General features: G+C 35.6%; 1 protein-coding gene across 3 annotated transcripts in view; it reads right to left on the bottom strand.

Moving 5' to 3' along the window:
• Positions 1-1462: 1462 nt before the first annotated feature.
• C1GALT1 (core 1 synthase, glycoprotein-N-acetylgalactosamine 3-beta-galactosyltransferase 1) overlaps positions 1463-23216 on the bottom strand; it is a 39991-nt gene continuing 18237 nt past the window's right edge. For all 3 annotated transcript variants that reach the window (XM_033420447.2, XM_049714829.1, XM_004265556.4), the window contains 3 exons: positions 16043-16279; positions 12166-12833; positions 1463-6402 (listed from right to left, as the gene is read on the bottom strand). In XM_033420447.2, coding sequence (XP_033276338.1) covers positions 6184-6402; positions 12166-12833; positions 16043-16262 — 1107 coding nt within the window. In that variant the 5' untranslated portion in view covers positions 16263-16279 and the 3' untranslated portion in view covers positions 1463-6183. The remainder of the gene's footprint in view (positions 6403-12165; positions 12834-16042; positions 16280-23216) is intronic.

Here is a 23216-nt window from a genome sequence, read left to right as displayed (position 1 = left end):
TGGCAAAACAAAGTTTACTTTCATGGTTTGTTAATACAGACTTATCTGGAGAATGTCAGTGTGGCTTAACTCCAGTTGTTAAATGTTCATTCAGTCTTAATTAAACAGTAAAGGAATTTCTATTTGCACAATCTATATCGTCAGCATTATTAGATCTGATATAAAATATGTTTGGGGTAGAGCCCTTTCCTTTAGCAAGAAAATAAATTCAACAATAATCATGTATCCTTTCCAGGATTATACCTTCGGAAAACTTAAAATAGGTAATAAACCTGTATATATTTAGGTAAATACATCTCTTCTCTGACATTAACTAGCAGTACAACTAAACACTACTGACTGGAAAACATGGGACTTTCTGGATATGTTAAACTGTACAACTCTGATACTAAAGCAACATGAAGTAGCATTTATCTCCTTAGCTTTTCTAAAGCTGCTTAATCCAAATGGCACTGCATGTATATATATATGTTGGTACATACATATATGTGCTTGGGCACTAGTAAGTAGCATACTGGGTAGCAGTTACTGAAAACTGAGGCAGACAGGCTAGCCTCAGGGGCCTTATGAACATCTGTAATAATTTGCTTAGGAAGAGGTAGGTCAATTTTTATTCATATCCTAAAAGTCCCAGGCCGATCTAATATCAATAGACCTGAGCTTTGTATGAAATATGCCTAAAACCACAAAGATTTTGGCCTATAGATCACATTTCAATGAGCCTTCACATATGCCCAAAGCATGATTACACAAAGGTGGGAAACATTATTATTACTATTTTTTTACATAGTAGGAGCAAAGAACTTCATAGACATAAATAAATGCCTTTTGAAGCATATAAAATGTTTGTCATTCAGGTCAGCTCAAATATTACCTCAGAGGTCTTCCCTGACACCCCACCCAGAAAATTGCTCTACCATATCACTCTTATTTTCCTACCACCATTCTCTGAAATATCTTCTTCCTTCATCTATTAATTTGTTTATTGTCTAGCTGTAGAATTAAGGCTCTAGGAGAACAGAAATCCTGTATATTTTCTTCACCACTGTATTTCTAGTAGATGCTGGGCACAATTATTTAAATAAATAATTAGTTGAATAAATTAATTTCTCAGTGTACATGACAGATCAAAATATACCAAGAAATAGAAAAGCAATCTTTTCCTCTTTCGATAACATATACGTATACCTATACACATATATACATAGACACACACTTACCTGGCCTACAGCGTAGGTGTTTCTGTTTTTTGAGGCACATTATTCAAAATCAGAGGTGGAATATTTTGTTGCTTTAAAGAAAAATAATATATGTTGCAGTAAAAATTATTTAAGCCTATTTAAATTGAATAATTTTGATGGGAAAATAGTTTAATATTTTTGGTAAACAACCCCAAAACTACCCATTAGAGACAATGTTTCTCCCACAACTTTTACATCAGTTAAAAATAATCAGATAAAACAGCTTTAAACATGGTAATTTATTTTATGCAGTTGTTTAAATCCATTGTTTAAAAATGTTCAAAAGGCACTTTAAAAAACATATTTAAAAATACATTTTTCTGACTTATTGGTGATCACTTAAAATAAGCAAGTCACCAGACATTTTTAAATCATTCATGATACTATTACCTTACATAATTTTTAAATTCCAAAACACAAACGCTCACTGGGTAATATAACACACTGCTTAGCAGTAAGATTAGTTTCCCTCTAATAATATACTTCGTATGGATTATTAATTTGCAGGGCCCTGCAAAGTTATTTAAACTTAACACATATAAACTAAAAACTAGAGAGGTAAAGGAATTGAAATAGAGCATTATTCAACTCTGAAACTAGTTTCAGAGTTGGTTTCTCTAAAGAGAATTTATAAAATTTCTTATTCTAATTTGAATTAAATCTCTATTTCAACTCCAATATATAAACATAAGCCATCTTTTAAAAATCAACAGAGGTTACATTTAGCACAAAATAAACCACAGGTTGTCCCCTAGATTTCTTAAGTATGCTTCTGTCAGGCTTACTATAAATAAGTAGAGAGATGAGGCAAATGAGGTTTTTTTGTTTGTGAAAAGGGGAATTTGGGAAGTAATAGAATCCAAATAATTTTACTTCATTTAATTGTATATCTAGCATTAGTTTAACATTGTAGACTTTTAAGTAGGTCAAGTATCCTGAGAGCCAGCAGGCATTATTCTTAGACAAATTTTTACTTCCAACCTCATAGGGAAACCTAACATTAATAGGTATAAAATAATGTAAGTGATACATACAAACTCTAATCACTAATAACAGCCAAATTAACCTTGCGAAGGCAGAATTAAGAGTAGTTAGAAAATGGAAGTTAGTTATCAAGGAAATAAAGGGCAATAAATACAAAGAAGCAGAAATTGTCAGAGAATATTCTAAAGAAATGAAAATTTAAATGAATAAAAGGGTAGACTTGATGTAATCAATCAAATGAAGGATTTTTTCAAGACTCAATCTCATAATAATACAGTATAACGGCTCAAGGAAGTGAAAAATGAATACTCAAACAATTATGAAAATAACCAGTTAGTAAATTTAATGCTCAAACCCAATTACCATACTTAAAAAAAAAATCGGTCAGTGATTTATTTTCGAATCTTCTTACAGTAACAAAAACTCCTCTGAAGTTTATTTGAAAACAAATAATTGAACTCTGGGATAAAAATCTGCTTTGTATCATCTATGAACTTCCCACTTGAAAATACAAGTATATATTGGAGAACGTAAGATAGCAAAAGCCTGTTTTGAGACCATACTAAAATCATTTACTCAGATGACAAAAATCTTAATTCAAAAGACAGTAAGTCATTATCATCATGAAATCTGGTTTTATGTGCTCTATCAAATACTTGGAGAGTTTTTTTCTTTATTAGGTCCTATAGGACAGTCAACTGATTCTTGAAAAGTGATGAAATTTTGATAGTATGAATTGGCAGAAAAACATTCTGCACATTATAAAATAGTACTTTGCTACCTCCATTTAAAATGTTTTTACTAACAACTGTGGACATTTTTTATGACATTCATTTAAGTATGCTTTTAATGAATTAATATATACTTACTAGTATTTACTGAAACTTTTCTGCCCCAATATGAAATTACTAAACTTCATATTTTACTGTGGGCCCTGATATTAGTAACACTGAAGAAGCTGAAAAATTTTGCCAAAATGAATGATCCACTGATCCTTTAAATTATCTTTAGTCTTTTACATTTAATATAGTGTGATGCTGAACTACATTCATTTAAAACATGCTTTATCTAAATTTTTGAAAGATAACCTTACTTATGGGGCAAGTATCCAAGGATGATTGGCATCAGAATCACCAGGTTTTAGGGAAATGCTGAATAAGACTCACCTGGAGGGCTTGTTTAAACATAATTGCTAGCCTCTACCCCTAGAGTTCCTGATTCAGTAGGCCTGGGGTGAGACCCAGGAGAGGATGCATTACCAACAAGTTTCCAGGTGATGCTGATACTGATGGTTGGGACCACACACTGGTGGAGAACCAGTGCCCCAGGGTATCTGGTAAGAATGCATACTCCTGGGTCCCATGATAGAATCAAAATTTCTGGAATTGGGGTCTTGAAATCTCCGTTTTAACAAGCTCCCAGGCACGAGTATAATAACAATAACAATTTAAGAAGCACTATGATAATTTGGCTGGTTAATTTGACTACTGCTGGCCAATGCATCAGATGTCACATGCCATTAAGTAAAAATGGAAATAATGCTAATGATTAACCTCAAGGCTAACATGGGGCAAAGAATACACAGGCTTCCAGTATAAATCCTAGCTCTTTTACTTAGTAGCTTTCTGACAGTGGAAAATGACTTTAGTTTTCTGAGCCTCAGTTTTCTCATCTATAATATGGGAATAACCCCCAATTTGTGAGGATTAACACAGAGTATCTCAGCACGTTACCTGCCATACAGTAGGCATCAAATAAAAACTAGCTATTACTTATTGTAAGAAATGTATGAGTTATTTCCTTTATTACCTGATTTGATTAAAGCAGATTTCTCATTCATTTAAAACAAATATTTACACTCCAAGCTAAAGAATAATAAGAAAACTTTATACTTAGCACTCCATACTCTGGGCCAAACAGTGTTTTTAAAAGCCATACACATTTTCACTCGTTTAATCCTCATATAAATCCTGTGAGGTAGGTAGTATTATTGTCCCTAGTTTACAGATGAGGGAATTGAGGCACAGAGAGATTAATTGCTCAAGGCTACAAAACTAGTGATGGAGCAAGAATTTAAATCCAGGCAGTCTGACTTCAGACCCCAGGATTCATCACAATGTTGATTTCCTATGAATCAATTTTAAGGTTTTTGAATGTTTATGGTAAACCAGTTATACTTCTAGTACAGAAAAGTAGCATGTACGGACTGCAAATAAATTCCTATCCATACCAAGGTAAAGAGGTGTTCAAAGAATAGAATGAACGCCTTGAAATTCTGGCAGATGATATCACCTTGAAAATAACAAAAAACAATTCAATTGGTAAAAACTGGTATAAGTTTTCACTATGTTGACAGAGTAATCCATAATTAGCTACTAAGATGAACATCCTCTCAAATATACAGCTGAAAGAGGTCATGGTTTTGACATGTTTTGGCACAATAAACTATTTAGCTAAGCAGCAGAATCAGTGGCATGACAGCCACATAAAATTAGCATAATGATAAAACATAAGAGAAATGTAAATTATTTGTAACGTTTAAGATAATCTTACGGAAAGTCTGTAAAGTATTCTGTTAGGATACACTCAGATGATATTGCTAAAGACAACAAAAATTTTAAATTTTCTTTCCTTCCAGAAATTCTTTAAATAGAGGGTACCTAAAATTAGAACAAAACATTTATGAATGTGTTTTTGATGTCATCAAGACTGAGTTCTCTTACAACTGTCCACTGGCAAAACAATCATCCCAAATAAGTCAGCATCAAAATTCAGGCTGTTATTCGTAAACTAAGTATTTGGTCTTTTAATATCTGACATATTTCAATTTGTTTAAGCACTCTGCATTTTTTAATGTTTTTAATTAACTCTGGTCAAAATCTCATAAATTATTTTGCCAGTGTAACTAACAGCCACCTCAGAGCCTGAAAATGAGTCTCAAAACTCTGCTTTAAACAAGTTATGAAAGGCACAAACAAGTTCTCATCTCTCAGCAGGATGAGAATGAAAGGAACTATAATTATGTAGTTGGACAGTTTTAAATAATCATCTAAAAATGTTACTTAGTGATTCCTGAGAGTGGCACTAATATAAGAAAAGCATCCCCAAATAGCACTACATTTACTATTTATTAGTTACCCATAATTAACAATGGGCAAATTTGGGAATAAAATATTTAAAAATGCATGTTTACAGAATGCTATTAACACTTTCAGTAAATAAATATTAATAGTTGAGAATGGCATTCAAGAATGGTTAAACATGTTTAGGAAAGAGACAACGGGGACTCAGTAAAAGATTAACTATTAATTAGAACCAAGTAGATAATACAGTCAAGGCCCATGATAATTTCAAAATGTGGTTTTATTAATGCACTTTAGGTCAAGTGCCATTCTTATTCTACCTTACTCTGGAAGAAATACTGCCAATTATAAATAGTCACAGCAAAATTTTCATTAGACAAAAGTTGGATGTGTGTGTGTGTGGGGGGGGGTTGGTTCATTTATATCATACTGCAAATATAAACTCATGTTTTGAGTTTACAAGCAACACTGAGCAACAATATTTCCTTCTAAATTTTCTTTAAGGCAGATCTGTGTAGCATCGTGTGTGGGTTACTAACAATGATGCAGTGTAGTTTTAGCAAATTTAACTGTTTAATTTTCTCAGTGAAAATAATACATGTGGTCAGGAACAGGCAACAAAATCTCTTCTTGTTCCTCTGCCTGGCCACCATTTTAAAAACACAAGTTTTTCATATATGTATATATATTACTGTATCAAAACACATTTCAACAGACTTCACAGCTCACTTAAAGCTTCAGTTTACAGTCATTCATATGAAAAATTTCTAATATGGAATGTTCACTTAGAAAGAATTCCTCACTGGGATTCCAGTGTTCTATATCAGAAATGGAGAAGTTCTTCTTCAGTGCAATGCTAGACATTTTACCTCTGTTCATTTATGTTTTTCTTTCAAGGGCTCCTGATTTACTTTTGTATCTTCGTTTTTGTATGTTTGACTTATTTCCTTTAGCATCTTCTCAGGTAAGGCAGGTTGATATCTGTATAAATAACCATACGGACGAAGATGATAAACGAGGTATTCTAACTCATACATAGTTGTAGGATCAACATAGTGAAAAGAAACTGCAAGATCAGAACAGCAACCAGGACCCTAAAAAAGTAATGGAAACAGGCATTATTAATAAATAGCACATTGTTAACATACAATATTCAAATACTGATAAAGGAAACACTAATTTTAACAGAATCCAAGCATTAAGGCTGGCAAAGTAAAGCAGAGGCACAAAATTTATTAGACCTGTGAAAGAAACCAAGAGTTTTCAGAGTTCCCAATGATTTAAAATCAAACATGAAGTTACTGAAGTATATCTAACTGAAACAATATTCTCTCATGCCCTATGGATTAGCAAAAAAAGAAAACGCTTGAGACCTCTTCAAATAAAAGGGTCAGCTATACAAAGGATAATGTTCTATTTCTCCAAGTTTTGCTTTCTCTTCATAACTTTCTTACTATGAAGTTTTGCTTGGCTCAGCCTCAGAAAGACACCTTTGGAACATTCAATGACTACAAAGCCTTGCCCAGTATGTGTCTGCAACCTAATACTTCATCGACAAATCAACCCAAACAGTATAGTATTTAAGAGAGGAAGTGCTGAGTCACACATGGGTTTGCGTCTAAATTTTGCCTACTAGTATATAATCTTGGGCAAGTTACTTAATCTCTATAAGCTTCAATTTCCCTATGTTCAAAAGATGCTTACTTAAAGGAGACAACGTGTCACACACTTGGTACCACGCTTTACCTATAGTAAATGCTCAATAAATGTTAGCTATTACTGACAGAATAATCAAGTTCAGGTGGCCCTCAGTAAGTAGGTCGAAGTAAAACCTTTGTTCAGTTTATCTAATTCTCATAGATTTCTAATAGAGTTGGCATGAGAGCAGATTTAAATAAAACAAGACAAAAACAAAATAACAAAAATACAACAAACATACAAAGAGGAATGAAAACGCAAGAAAATAAAACAAATTTTAAAAACTGGTCCCAGACTTAAATAGTCACAAGGTCATCTGGGGGTCAGAATTGGTATCTGGAGACTGTTTCACTCAGATGACTCCATGAAAACTTAAGTCTCTAACGTCTTTGCAGGGGCCCAGGGAGAAAAACAGTCTGGCAAGTTCCCAGAGAAGATTCATATTGACCTATTAAATTGAACATTTAATAATTCATGTTTGGAAGTATGTAGCTTACAATGCAGTAAAAAATCAAGAAATTGTCCACTGTATTTTCTCTGATGTTTCCTTTGAAACAAACACTGGATATGTGGGTTTCCTGGACCACTAAGTAGATGCTGGAAAATTATCTGGTGCCTACTTTTTACAACTTTAGGGAATTTAATAATAGGAACAAATATGAAAAGTAAACAGATAAGTCAACTTGTGATTATCCAACCAGCTCTGTCCAGTAGATATATGTGAGCCACACAATGCAATAGCCATACTTAAAAAGTAAAAATAGGTGAAATTAATTTGAATATATTTTAACTGAATAAATCTATATTATTTTCTTAATATTCAATAGGTGATCAATATTTTTTAAATTACTGATGAAATCATTCTTTTTATTTGTGCTAAGTCCTTGAAATCAAGTATGACTTTTATACCTGAGCATATCTAAATTTTGATAGCCATACTTCAAACACTCAGTAGTCATATATGGTTAGTGGATACTATAGTGGCCAGTGCATAGTAAACTAAAGACTAGGACAAGAGCAGTTAATATTAAATTACTGATCCTTTCTGGAAGCAATTTTATATAACTCTGAAATATTGCAATAATATTTTTGATAAGATTTACTGCATTAATTATGTTATACTCTATTGTGCTGTTTTGTGACTGGATGGCCAGGATACTGTTTTTATTAAGCTTTATAAGCAATAAAAGGCTATAAAAAAACAGCTAATATTATTAGAAACAAAATACCTAGTCCTTTGCATATGATTATGGATACCCCAAAAACTCGAGAGTAGAGTGAAAAATCATCAGAAATAAAAAATCCAGGAACAGAGCCAGATTTTAAAGATGCTTTTTTTTTTTAAAAAAAAAAAACAGCTTTCATGTATATACTAGTTAAAAAGTTTTAAGAAAAGAGCCCAAGTAGAAGAGTAACAAAAATACTAAAAACCTAGGGAGATACTTAAGAAATAAAGATTTACCTGAAGAAAAGTATAAAACTTTACTAAGGGACCTAAAAGGAACTTAAAAAATCCTGGGCAAAGATGTCCACCATTCCTAAATTAATAAGTTTATACACAAGAAGAAAGACATGAGAGTTGCCAAAACAATTTAAAAGAGAGGGAGAAGTAAAGGAGAGGAAGACACACTCTTAATAACTTAAAATTTTTGTGAAGCTACAAGGTTCAAAACAATATGGTACTGAGCCAAAACCAAATAGAACAGAACTGAAATCTCACATACAGATCCTACTATAAGTAATGCTATAGTGGATGATAATAAAGGAGGTATTTTTAAATCAGTAATGAAAGCAAGACTCAGTTAATAAATGGTACTGGAATAATCAGTTAACAATTTGGAAAAATCAAGAGCTCTCTACATCAACCATATATCAGTAAGTTTCAAATGGATTACAGTTAATGCAAATAAAACTGAAGAATTAATATAATAAACCATATTTGATCATTTCTGACCTATGAAAAGGCAATTTCACAAGTAGAGGGTTTTTTAAATATTTTAAAATCCACTTATTTTAAATCCACTGTATTAAGACTGATTGCAAATTTTCTGGTGAAAAATCTACTGCTAGGGAATAGACTGTATGTAGTCCTAGAGAATAGACTTTATTCCTAGGGAACAGACTTTATTCCTAGGAATAGACTTACTTCTAGGGAAGTGAGAAAGTGGTATGAGAAGGGAACTGCATGCAAAGTTCTGAACAACCAGCTTAAGAACATAACTCTTTGATCATCTAGAATATCTCACACCCTAACCTCTAGAAAAAAATTTTCTACACTGTATTTTTAGTGATTACTAGAGAGAAGAAGTGTATGTATGAGACTCAGGATGGCTTTGAAAACAGTAACTCCCTTAGAGAGAAGACGATTTATTAAATGATGAGTAATAATAGAAGTCTGATTTCACTTTGGGTTTATATAGAACCTCCTGAGAGAGAAGAGACAATATCAGAAGGTTGGGTCAATTTTGGAACTTCCAAGCCCATTTTACAGTCTTCAATACAACTCACAAATTATTATAGAAGGAACATAAAATTTTCCATCCATTTAAAAAGCTAGTACAATTTAAATAAAATATGTACTATAGAAATATTTATTTTGTTAATATAAAGTATATTGTTGGGTATACCCTATATGTAGGTGGGAACTGTGGGCAGTACTCTTAAAGAGAAAGTAGGACATTTTGCTAGTTACAAAATAATGACAATTATGATGTCCCTTTACTGTTACTGTTATGTGTACTCAATATCAGATACTCTCAGTAACATCTTACATGCATTAGGTGTATTTGTTATCATGCATTTGTAATGTTTTTGAGTTTGGTATATTTTTGTATGGGAAGGGGTGCAGAATTAAGAAGGGAAGAGGTCAAGTAATCTTGGAATGGTTTAAGAAGAGTTTACACTAAAGAAGCATCCAAAGTAGTACCTCACTAAAACCAAAACAAAAATAGACTATCAAAAGCACACTTGGGAATACATCTGTTTTATAGTTTAGGAAATTCTTGCATCTCTAATAGTAATAAGATGCTAGCATACAGTTTCAAACAACCTCATTACATAAAACTGTGTTTTAAAATGTTTATTCAAGTGGAATTTATCCCAACAAAAGAATATTTATTCTAACATATCCCCTACCCTCCTTTCGGGGGCACATATCCCATTAATCAGAGAGGGGTGCTCATGATGGAAATAACACAAGCTTTTAGAACCAGAGTGGATTTGCAATACTGCCTAGGCTACTTAGCAGGATAGACCAGTTACTTGATTTTCCTGAGCCCCAGTTCTGTCCCCTCTTAAATGCAGGATTGCCGTAAGGATTAGCTATCATTTCTGTGTAAGTAACAAGAACACACTGGTGGTTGAGAGCTGAAACGGTAGTGATTTGCTTCAAGTTTTCCTTTTTAAAGCTGATAGCTTAAAGCTTGGGTCAGATATTCTCGGTCAAGGTTTTGAAAACACAGTGCTGTTGACATTTTGGGCTGGATAATCTTTGTTGTGAGGGCTGTCCTGTGCATTGTGGAATGTTTAGCACCTAGTGGGTTTACAGTCTCGTGGGTTTCTATCCATTAGGTGCCAGTAGCAACTGCTAAGTTAACAAGCAAAAAGGTCTCCAGATTTTGCCAAATGTCCTCTGGGAAGCAAAAAAGCCCCCGGTTGAGAACCACTGTTCTAGCTGATGATCTGAAAACACTGGCTCATGAAGAAGAGAAAGGTAGCACAAAGTGTATTATTTGTACCTTAGGGCCAGAGGAAAGAAGGTGAAGAGCACTAGCGACTTGCCTTGAGACATATTAATCAACAAGAGAACTGAGTCTAAAAGCTAGGTTTCATGACTCCCGGTCTCCAGTCATTCACTGCTGCAATGCTCATATAGTGAAAAACCAGCAACAGCCTACTAAATATACATCGGCTGAAGAATGGGTAAGTTACAGTATATTCATATATTAGATTATGACACAGCGGTCTAAATTAATGAAGCAGATACATACATTAATGTTGACAAATTTCAATGTGTGAAAAAGGCATATGTTCAAGTATACATGAGGTATAATTCCACTTAAAGACCTGCAAAACAATATCCTATATATTATTTATAGATTCATAAACATGTAGGAAAAATATAAAAACACGCATGGTTATTATAAGTACTAAACTCATGATAGTGGTTAACTCTGAGGAAGGAGGTAAGAGAACTGGACTGAGGAGGGTACATAGGCCTCACTTAGTTCTATATCTTTTTCTTTTAAAAAAAAATCTGAAGCAAATGTGACAAAAGATTAATATTTGGTAAAGCTGGTTGTTGGGTACAAAACCCAACAACCAGTATATCCTTCTCAAATATTTAGCTATACATCTGAAATATTTAGTGAAATAATGTATTTTAGATAAAATTCTGACTCAGGAATGTAAGCTAAGGTGTCAAGTGAGATCTAGGACTTATTAGGTGCTCACTGTGTGACAGACACGGTCCTACACCGTAACTACCACTGAATGAGACAGGTACATCAGATCCATCTTACAAATGAGGAAACTTAGGCTCAGGAGTTAGGCAAATTCTGTCCATCCAAGGTCATTCAGCTATTAGGTGGGACAGCAGGATTTGAATGTAGGCCTTTCTGAACCTCAAAGTCTTTTCATGCGTTGTTCCTAAAGACGTGAAGGCTCTTTACCCAGATCTTCCCGTAGCCTGCTTTCTAACCTCATTCAGGTTTCTGTTCAAAAGTTACCCTTTAGAGAAGTCTTCCTTAATTGCCTAAACTACAGTACCCCATTCCACTCTGGGTCACTCTCCATCCTCTCACCTGGGCTTACTGTTCTTCAGGGCACTTGCCACTACCTAAAATCATATTATAACTTGACTTGTCTTGCCTGTTTGTTGCATGTCTCTTCATCCAGAACGTAAGGTTCATAAGAACTGGAACTTGGCCATATTTACTGCTATATTCTTAGTGCCTGGCATACAGTAGTATGAATATTTGTTGAATTACCACTGCCGACACCTTTGTTCTCATCTACTCTGTTACACTGCCATTCGATATAAAAAGACTAAGGTAGATTCTTAGTTATTGATACTAAAGAAACATACACATTATTAGTTTTTTTTAAGTAAACAAAAGTCAGTCTAAGTATTTATACAGTAATAAAATTTTTAAACTTACCTCTACAGGAGGATAATAGTTATAATTCCAGTACCAAAAGGTTCTAGGCAGATAACCCTTAATTAAATGGTGTTCTGGTACAAAGGGATGAAAAGTTTCTTTTCCAGTGGTATCTCTGGAATCTCCTGCTTCTACATTTATAATTTCCATGCATCTCCCCAGTGCTAAATCTTCGATGGAGGAACTATGCGTACATTTGTCTGTTTTAAATGCATCAACAAATCTCTTCAAGGCTTCTTTGCTCAGTACATATCCTGCTCCTCCACTCATGTAGCCCTGCTTTACATAGGGCTTAAATCTTCTCCCGAAGTAAATGGGTTCTTCAGGGTTGTATTTTGAGAGAAGCCATCTCAAGTTATCTAATATAACATATGTATCATCATCTGCTTTCATAAACCAATCAGCATCTTCTAAATAATGATCATGAACATACTGAAAAGCTTTAATTGTTTTCCAGTATAGTTGGTCTCTGCCTTCTCTGGTTTTTAATCCCACAGCAGGGAAGTCTTTATTTTCTTCTGAACTCATAAATAACACTTTATTACAACGCTGGGCCCATGTAGCTTTGACGTGTTTAGCCTTCTTCTCTAGATTTTGAGGCCCTGTCATTACCCAGCAAAGAATTTTAACCTTCTGATAGAGGTTTTCAGCGATGTCAGTGTTCTCATCTATTAAACAGAAATTGTTTAAAGTTAATTCACATAGTTGTAAAATCCAAATAAATTATACCAAAGAAGACATTTTCTTAAACAATTTCAAAGATCCCCCCCGCCCCCATATACCTCTTTACCATTAGTGATTTAGCTGAAAGAAACAGAACATTGACAGGAATTTCTCACTGCTGTGAATAAGCTTCTGAAGGGCAGTAAAGACAAACTAATGAAGCAGCAGTTCATTTTGGAGTCCACAAGAGTCTAGTGTTAAGAATTTCTACAAGTACCCTGAGGTGGTTTTAAAAATGCTTTCATGACTACCCCAGTTCGAAGAAGAGGAGTTAATGCAAAACAGAGATTACTTCTTACAGTAACATACCTCATTCCAAAATGCAAATCTAACAGTGAGAAACGGAAGAACAGGTAGAGGTAGTATTTCCAAGATTGTCTAGAGCAGTGTTTTTCAAAGCACTGGTCGGCAAAGAAATAGGGAGCTTATGCCAGAATATAAAGCAACATGTTACTTCTTTCATCAAGGAAGTTTTACTACAACCTATCAAAACGTCCACTTAACTCAGCAGCGAGCTTAACTGAGTTACATCCTGGTGCAAGATCCTTATTAGGATGCAGACAGGTAACAAACAATTCACAGGCTGTCAGGCCAAGGCTACCTTTTGAGTAACACTGCTCTAGAGGAAGAATCCAACTATGATATTCCAGATCAGTGCTTGGTGAAGGATCAATTTTTATTTCATTGTTAGAGACCTATACTTCTGTAAATATGCTAAAAATGAATTACTAATAAAATAAAATTTAAAAAATAAATATAAAGTACAAGCCCAAAGTTTTTATTTCTAGATTTATTCAAAATTATTGTCAAATTACCATAAAAGTTTCTAACTATTTAATCCTGATTTTAATACTTATTTAGTTGTGGACCAGCATGAGTCTGCAAAACCTCACTTTGTGTAGCAATGCTCTAGGCAGAATTCTGAGGAAACATCCTTAAAGTTAAGGTCAACCAGTAAGTTACAAAAGCTCAGCCCTGAGAAAAATTAACAACTGGAGGCAAAAATTTCTAGTTAACTGATGGAGAGGGAGTAGAAGGAAAGATTGGGCAGGGCATGAAAGTATTCTCATGTCCCTCTGAATTTCAAGAATTCACAATCCAAAAACAGAGAAAATTACCCTCTTTTCAGTCAGAGAGCATTCACATTTCATATACTTGAGGAGCCCAATCTCTTAGCTGTACAGATATACCAAATCCTGGATGGTGGCGAAAGTGGTGGAAGCAGCAATCCCCAATATGTTTCACTTAGAGCAAGACATCCTTCTCCCTACTGCTGGAATCTGGTAGATAGTCTTTCTCATTCTTTCAATTATTAATTCATTCATTACTCTGTAGTAGGCATGTACTGGTACAGGAGATAAAAAGATGAATAAGACACATGCCTTATTCATGTGTCTTCAGAAGAATTCATTCTAGCATGGGAGCTTGGCATGCAAACCAATACTTGCCATACACCAGAAATGCTATAATAGAGGTATGTATGAAGGTTTCAATGTGCTGAGGGTAAAATAAAGCAATGCCTTATAAACACTATAGAACAGTGGAATGGGAAGTTGGCTAGAATAGAGAAGAAGGGGATATAAAGCAATATCAGGAAAAATAAGAGATGATGCAAAAATTAGGTCTCTAAATGAAGCTCACCAGAAGAAAGGACAAAAGGCATGGTGAAGTTTGCTTGAGAGCAGGTACATGGATATACGGCCTGAACTAGGGCAAGCATGCTACAGATTGAGAGAAGTAACCTAAAAAATGGTAAAGAAGCAGACTGTTAGAATTTATGAGAAACAGGATTGGTTGGTAAGCAAAGGAAAGCACCTACCACGACTTCATAGTTTCTGGCTGGCTTAGGCAGAAAGTAATGAGCTATATAAAAATAGGAGGAAGAACGAATTTTAGGATTATAAAGGAAAAGGAGTGTGATTTACACATGTTAAGTCTGAGAGAAACAGACCTCTAGCATACCCCACATTCTGTGGACCATCAAGTAGGACAAGTAGATCCTAATATATGTGCCTGCAGTGAGGCCGATCTAGTACAGCCTACCAGGAGTAGAGAAGCCTGGCCCCAACTGATCAACTGAAGACCTAGAGCAATGATACAGATCAAGTGCACAATGATTAAACTGCTCTGTGATAAGAACATGGCTGCTCAGAGCTGAATCACTGTCATACAAACATTCACACACACGACACACTTTGTAATAGTATGCATGTATTTGCTAGTGTATAAAACTCAACAAGGATGTGATACCTCGCCCTCAACCTCAGCTTGAGAGATAGGAAAGAAGCAATTTACTGCCAAAAAGATAAGAGAAAAAACCCTTAATGGGGGACCCTCTGCATTCCAGAATTCCAATGGTTTTTCAAGCTGCTATACTGTTTTCTGTCAAATAAATCACAATTTGCAGAGATCTTTGAATTCTGAACGTCTTCTCGTAGTGTCTGGAACTGGGCTAAGGTAAAGCCAGCAAGGAACAGATGGAAACTAAAATTATGGGGATTGATGACATCACACAGGCAAAGAAAGAGCCAAAGGACAGAAACTTGGAGAAAACCAACATTTAAGGGGCACATAGAGGACATAATTCAGAACATTTGGATAGAGGTAGAAGACCAGGAGAAAATGAAGTCATTATATATAACACATTCCTAGTTTTCTACTTCCCTAATTTTTTATGCCTCTCAAAACAAGAAAAGATTAGTTACGTTAGCTACTGATAAAATATAAATTGAGATTTATATATATCTCTTGAGCTTTTCTAGGAAAACAAGACTAAGCAAAAACCAAGATTAAAACAAGATGATAGCAAAAACCAAAGACACAGATATGAACCATGATAACAAAATTAAAATTTTTAGAAACAAATCTAACTTGAAAGTCTTGCCTTTCCCCAAATTATGATTTCTGAACTATTTCTATTTAAAAATAAATTCAAAGTTAATATCTTACACCCTAAATAAATCTGGGTTTTAGCAATTTCCTTCTCCTTAGGCAAACCAAGAACTGTCATTTAATATCTAGAATTAAGCTCATTTTCATCAAAAGATATAGTGATATAATAAATTTCATATAAATAACTTTTTCCAATTCTCTCAACACTTAAACAGATTGAAAAATATGGTTTATCTTTACTCCTTAATAAAGTAAGCCATACCTTTATGTTGGCTAGCATCTGCATCAAAGTTCATCTGTCCTTCTAGATGATTCTGTTCATTATCATCTGAATGCCTAGCATGAGGATCATTATGAAGAATATTAGGCTGGAGGTCCCTCTGTTCTCCCAACAAAATACTAAGTAGCTGAGAACATAAAACAAATCCGATTGCTGATCCACAAAGGAAGGTTAAAAAATTCAGCCAAGATTTAGAGGCCATTTCCCGAAAATGTATTTCTGTAAGAAAAAAATTAGCAGGATGTTATAAATTATAAAGCAATATAAATACCAAGAGTAAGGACTGATAACTTTTAGCTATACTGGGAAGTTAATTCCTTTCATACAGGAGAACATATCTAAGAGTATTTAACTTTTGTCCCTCTATTTCCTGCGAAAACACACAGTATGGACAATTCAATAAAATAAACGAGTAGCAACTAGGAGGATCACTGCTGGGGTGGGGGGCATGGGCAAATATGTCAGTATTTACACACGGAATTTCCTGTTCTTCTAGCCAGGATCCTGCATGGACCCAAGCCTGCTTGCCACGTTCTTTTTCTTTCTTTGCTATCAAAATACTTATATTTACCCTTTTTCTCTTTTGGTAGTAATCATTACCTACTCTCATTAGGGGTCAGCAAACATTTTCTGTAAAGAATTAGAAATAAAATACATCAGGCTTTGTGGACCACAAAGTGTCTTGTATATTCTTTTTCTTGCTTTTTATTAAAACAATCTTTTAAAGATGTAAGAAGAATTCTTAGCTTGTAGAAGGCTAGAGTCAGCACTGTTTCGGGATCCGCAGGGCCAAACCTATCTGCCACCTGTTTTTGTAAGTGAAGTTTTACTTGAATACACCCAGTGTTGACTATGGCTGCTTTTGCACTACAACAGCAGAGTTGAGTACCTGCAACAATGGCAGTATGTCCCGCAAAGCCTCATCTAGCCCTTTAAAAGAAAAGTTTGCCGACTCCTCGCCCTAATACCCAGGCTTCACTGCAGTGGTGAATGCAGCTGCCACCTGCTCACCATCTTTCATTGTTATCCCACTGGACTGCAAGACCCCGAACAGCATCTATATATCACTAGGATTAAGTAGGATGCCTGGGACAGTGGCTGCTCGACAAATGCCTGTTGAACTGCCTGACAACGAAACAGGCCCTTCTTAAGGGTTTGCTAATAATTACTACATGGTGAACTTATAAATTCCTATGAAATTCTTATGAGAATAGTCCTAATTCTACAGTTTCCAACTCCCCAAGATAATTTTTTAAACGTTTGCTAAGCATCTACCACATGCCAGATGCAGTCCATACTTTATCTCGCTTGAAAAAAATTTTAATTTCATTTTTCATTCTCACTATGACCATTTTGCAGATAAGAAAACAGAAATTTATAAAAATTAACAGATAACTTGCACAGGTTGACAAAAATCAATAAAAGTCACAATTTGAACCCAAGTCTGTCTGCTTAAAAAGTCAGTGCTCTTTCCATTGCATTTCTCAAACTCTTTACCCAATCACCACTAACAGCACAGGACAATGGACATGTATAGTGAAGGTAGGGGTTTGGGAGATATGACCGTCAAAATAAAAACTGCTTTGAAGTATTTTGTAAAAACAAATAAACAAACCAATGATCATCACTGGAACAACAAAACAACTTCATGTGGTTATATTTCCAGAATGGCTAGGTTCTTTAAAACCAACCATCCAGCTGAGTACAACCAGAAAAACTGAACAAAATGTAAAAATATATATGTTTGGAGACACTGGTAAGATATCAAGGCAGTGAGAATTGAGGGGAGGGGGGACAAGGTCTGGAAAAAGAAAGAAATCAGGAAAGGTGGGCTGGACATTTGGCACAGCTTCATTCCTCAAGACAGCTACTGATTCTGACAGAGAAAACAGGAGCTGACGCATAGAAGCTAAGAAAAAAAACAGAGTCCAGCATCTGCCTCGGAGAAGAGGTCTTGGAAAACAGCCAGGCTTTTATCTGGACCCTCAAAGGCTACAATCTAGGAATAAGGAAGGAGCAGAAATTAGACCAACCTTCACAAGGACTGAAGCCCAAGTTGGAATCATCTTAACCACTGACTGATTAGGGTGATCTACCCCTAGCCTAACTGCAAAAATAAAGTTTCCTGGATAAATATAAAATTATGGAGAACCTCAAATTATTATTATAATTTTTTGGTAGTGATAATGTCCAACACAATAAAAAATAATCAGGTATCAAAATTAAAAGTCTGACTGAAAACAGAGAAAATAGTAGAAAATAGAAACTGACCCACAGGAGACTTAGATAAGAGATTTTCCTACTAATAACTTTAGTTAGTCAATAAGTTCAATGACAAGATTAAGATATAAGGTATAGGGCTTCCCTGGTGGCACAGTGGTTGAGAGTCTGCCTGCCGATGTGGGGGACACAGGTTCGTGCCCCGATTGGGGAGGATCCCACATGCCGCGGAGCAGCTGGGCCCATGAGCCATGGCCGCTGAGCCTGCGTGTCTGGAGCCTGTGCTCCGCAACGGGAGAGGCCACAACGGTGAGAGGCCCGCGTACCGCAAAAAAAAAAAAAAAAAAAAAAAAGATATAAGGTATAGAATAGACATAGGTGAAGAGGAAAATTAATAAACTGAAAGCCAGGTCAGAAGAAATTACACAGACTGAAGTACAAAAAGACATAAGGATGGTAAATTAAAAATTGAGCGAAAGAAACATAAGGAATAGAGTGAAAAGGTCTAACATATGTGTTAACTGGAATCTTTGAAGAAAAAGAGACATATGATTGAGGAGAACCAGTATGTGAAGAAATAATGACTGAACATTTTCCAAAACTGACAAAAGACTACCAACTATCAGATTCAGGAGGCTCTATGAAACACAAAAAAATTTAAAAACTAAAAAAAAAAAGAAACAAAAGAAAATGATACCAAGAAACACTACAGTGAAACTGCCAAAAACCAAAGACAAAGAAAGCATTCTATATCCAGCAAAAATTGCATTCAAAAATAAATCTGAAAAAGATTTTTCAAAAAACAAAATCTTAATGAATTCATAATAAGCAGGTCTACTCTAAAAGAAATACTAAAAGGAGGGACTTCTCTGGTGCTGCAGTGGTTAAGAATCCGCCTGCCAATGCAGGGGACACGGATTTGAGCCCTGGTCTGGGAAGATCCCACATGCCGTGGAGCAACTTAAGCCTGTGTGCCACAACTACTGAGCCTGTGCTCTAGAGCCTGCGAGCCACAACTACTGAGCCTGTGTGCCAAAACTACTGAAACCTGCGCACCTAGAGCCCATGCTCCACAACAAGAGAAGCCACTGCAATGAGAAGCCCGCGCACACACTGCAACGAAGAGTAGCCCCTGCTCGCCGCAACTAGAGAAAGCCCGTGCACAGCAACGAAGACCCAATGCAGTCATAAATAAATAAATAAACAAATAAATAAATTAATTTAAAAAAATACTAAAACAAATTCTTCAGGCAGAAGGAAAAGAATTCCATGAAAATTCAGAGATGTAAAAAGGAAGGGTGAGCTATAAAAAGCTTATGTATATGAATAAATACAAATGAACACAGGCTACATAAAACATTAAAAAGTTCCCACAAGGTGTTATTACTATTATTAAAATAAATGACAAAACTGGCACAAAAAGTATGAGAAGGATACAAAGAGTTTAAGTGTTCTAAAATCATTTTTTTGTGTAAAAATACTAATATCAGACTTTAAGACACTAGGAGGGCTTCCCTGGTGGCACAGTGGTTAAGAATCCTCCTGCCAATGCAGGGGACACAGGTTCGAGCCCTGGTCTGGGAAGATCCCACATGCCATGGAGCAACTAAGCCCGTGTGCCACAACTACTGAGCCTACGCTCGAGAGCCCGTGAGCCACAACTACTGACCTGTGCACCTAGAGCCCGTGCTCCACAACAAGAGAAGCCACTGCAATGAGAAACCTGCGCATCGCAACGAAGAGTAGCTCCCGCTCGCCGCAACTAGAGAAAGCCCATGCGCAGCAGCAAAGACCCAACGCAGCCAAAAATAAAATAAATTAAATAAATAAATTAAATTAAAAAAAGACACTAGGAATGTATACTATAATCGCTGCTGTAATCATTAAAAACGTAAATATATATAAGTAAAACTCTAATAGAAAAAATTAAATGATAAAATAATACAAGTATTTTCAAGGCAGAAAAAAGGGAGAAATGGATAAAAAAATACATGGGACAAACAGGAAACAAAGTTATATGATTAACTAAATACAAATTTATCCGCAATAGCATTAACTATAAAAAGACTAAAAATTTGATTTAAAAGATACAGATTACCAGCCAGACTAGAGAAAAAATAAACCCAAGTATACGCTGCTTACAAGAGACATACATCAAATATATTCAGAAAGTTAAGAGTAAAAGGATGGAAAGAGATACGTCACCCAAACACTTATAAAAAGAAAGTATGTTAAAATCAGACAAAACAAATGAGTAGTGGTTACCTGGTTTGTTGTTTTCATGGCATTCATTAAACTCTGCATTTATGATTCACACACTTTTCTGTATTAACATTTACTTTAATAAAAGCTTTATATAAAAATACTTTCATATGACCTTTTATTTTATCCCATTTAATACACATTTAATATATGTATATTTGACATAAAAATATTTATTCCAAAATCTGTAAGTAAATTTGGCATGCCATGGAACTATATACCATGCTTATCCTGTATCTTGTATCTCAGGCCCTCTCTCCTGAATAGCAATTCCAGTTTGAGAAGAATGACCCTAATGGGAAGTGGAGAGCAAAGCTGCTCAACACCAGAAATGCAAATTACCAATATGAAACCAGCAGGCACTTGTTTACTTCTTTTGCTCTATCTTTACTATCACTTCAAGTTTAGAAAGGTAGGCCTTCATGGGCAAAGAGTATATATGTCCTGCTCAACTCCCCCATTCAATTTCCCAGAGGAAAAGCAGAAACAAGTTTACCAAGTCTTTCTGCTGTTTTCCCTGAGGGGCAGTGTCCTCAAATTCTCCCGCCCACTGTCTTCTTTTCCCCATTCAAACTGCCCTTTAACAAAATCCTTATAATTCAAAAGGTGTAATCTACAATCCCAGAAAAATATCCTTTCTGCTTTAAGTGCTTCTTCTGAAATTCTAAAATTCTCCAGATTATTTGAAGCCCAGTTCATTAGACCTTGTTCTAGCCAAAATCTTGGTCTGAGATTACATTCAAAAAGCCAAAGAGGGGCTTCCCTGGTGGTGCAGTGGTTGAGAGTCCGCCTGCCGATGCAGGGGACACGGGTTCATGCCCCGGTCCGGGAAGATCCCACATGCCGCGGAGTGGCTGGGCCCGTGAGCCATGGCCGCTGAGCCTGCACATCCGGAGCCTGTGCTCCGCAACGGGAGAGGCCACAACAGTGAGAGGCCTGCGTACCGCAAAAAAAAAAAAAAAGCCAAAGAGAACTATTTAACTATCTTTGCTATTATGTGAGCTCTCCCTTTAACTGGAGTGTACATTATTAAGACTTGATACAACTGAGGTCAGTGATTTCAAAGAATCATGAATTGAAAACATGAAGCTGAGAGAAGTAAGTGAAAGGCATCACAACACCAAATTTCTTATGGTAATTAAAGAAAGACTGGCAGAGTAAGATTGAAGCCGTAAACCCGAAGGAAAGCTATTAAGGCAACATTAGCAGGCACTTAAGAAACTGAGAAGTCAACTAGGAGCCACAATGCAAGCAATCCCCCACATCTTGTAATTCTCCCACTGACACTCTGCCTTCTAACACACTAGTTTTGATCTTTTATTCTTTTTGTACTGGCTGTGACTTTCCTTACCTTAACACCAGATATAATCACGTTACAGTCTCAGAAGGGCACAAATCCATCTGAAATTTCCATGGCTGCAGAGTCTACCACTCCTGGTACTGGAAAGCAATAGTCACAGTGGCGTTCAGTACCACTCAGACAGAAAGCACTGTGACTGAGAACAGGAAGTAAGGACTGTAGGGCCTGAGAAAATTTTTATTTCCATCACCACAGTGAATATCTGAAGTGAAGGAAGTGCTGATCAAGCTCCAGTAACCATGAATACTAACCTGCTACCCAGCCTTTTTCCAAGAAGATACTGAGCTTCAGAACAAGCCTACTTCTGCAGCATGGAGGTTTTATTATTTGTAGATGGATAGGGTTTTCTTAGCTGAGGTAGCACTTTTTTAGAAAGACACCTGTTCTGGGGTAAGTGGAGGGAAAACTGACTTCTTGATTTTACAAAATCTGTTAACTTTAAAATATTTTGTGATGCTGTTCGATGCCTGTCATACTCTTACCCCTTCTGGTCCAGAGAATTCTCAGTCAGCATGTGCTGGCTTATCCCTGTTGCTTTTACCCCATCTCCTTCCAATTTCAAGGGCTCCTGCCTTATGACTAAATTTCTGTATACCTCCATTTTTCTTTCTTGTTCCTGGCATAAAAGAGCTACCTCATGCGAGTGGAATGCCCCACTCAGATTTTCGGCAAAAATCATCACCCCCACCTCTTCAGATTCTTAACACAAGAGTATAAAGTAGACCAGATTGGAAGAAGACATTGCTTAACAACACCGCACATTACAAGGGCTTCAATATATATTGATTAGAATTGAATGCAGGGAAGTTATCAATGCCACCTGTTTTCCAAACCTGATGCATAATCAGAATCATTTGAAGAGATTTTAAAACTACAGATTTCAGATGCAAAAGTGCTGGGACAACTAAAATTTATATTTTAATTTTTAAGGAACAGCTTTGTGCTATTCATTGGTTAAAAAAAAAAAAATCAAGCAAATACAGAACTATGTGAAGAAGAAAGAAACCACCCCAAATCCCATCACTCAGAAACAACTATCATTAACATCTGGTGAGTATCATTACAAATATGAATAACATCTTTATGAATAACAGAGATAGAAGGGAGGGTAATTATACCTAACATTTGGGCCCTGTACTAATAAGAGCATGGATTACTTGTAACCCATAAACTAGGGACTATTAATCCCACTTTACAGATGAACTCAGACTCAGAGGGCTTAGTAAGCTTCCCAAGGTCACACCAGCAATCTGAATCAAGAATTCAGATTCTTAACCATTGTGCTATCGTTTTACAGAATTGGGATTATATTAG

The sequence above is a fragment of the Orcinus orca genome, chromosome 9 (assembly GCF_937001465.1).
Source record: "Orcinus orca chromosome 9, mOrcOrc1.1, whole genome shotgun sequence".
Taxonomy (NCBI): domain Eukaryota; kingdom Metazoa; phylum Chordata; class Mammalia; order Artiodactyla; family Delphinidae; genus Orcinus; species Orcinus orca.
Note: the sequence above shows the minus strand (reverse complement) of the source record. Positions and strands in the feature narration are given on the sequence as shown.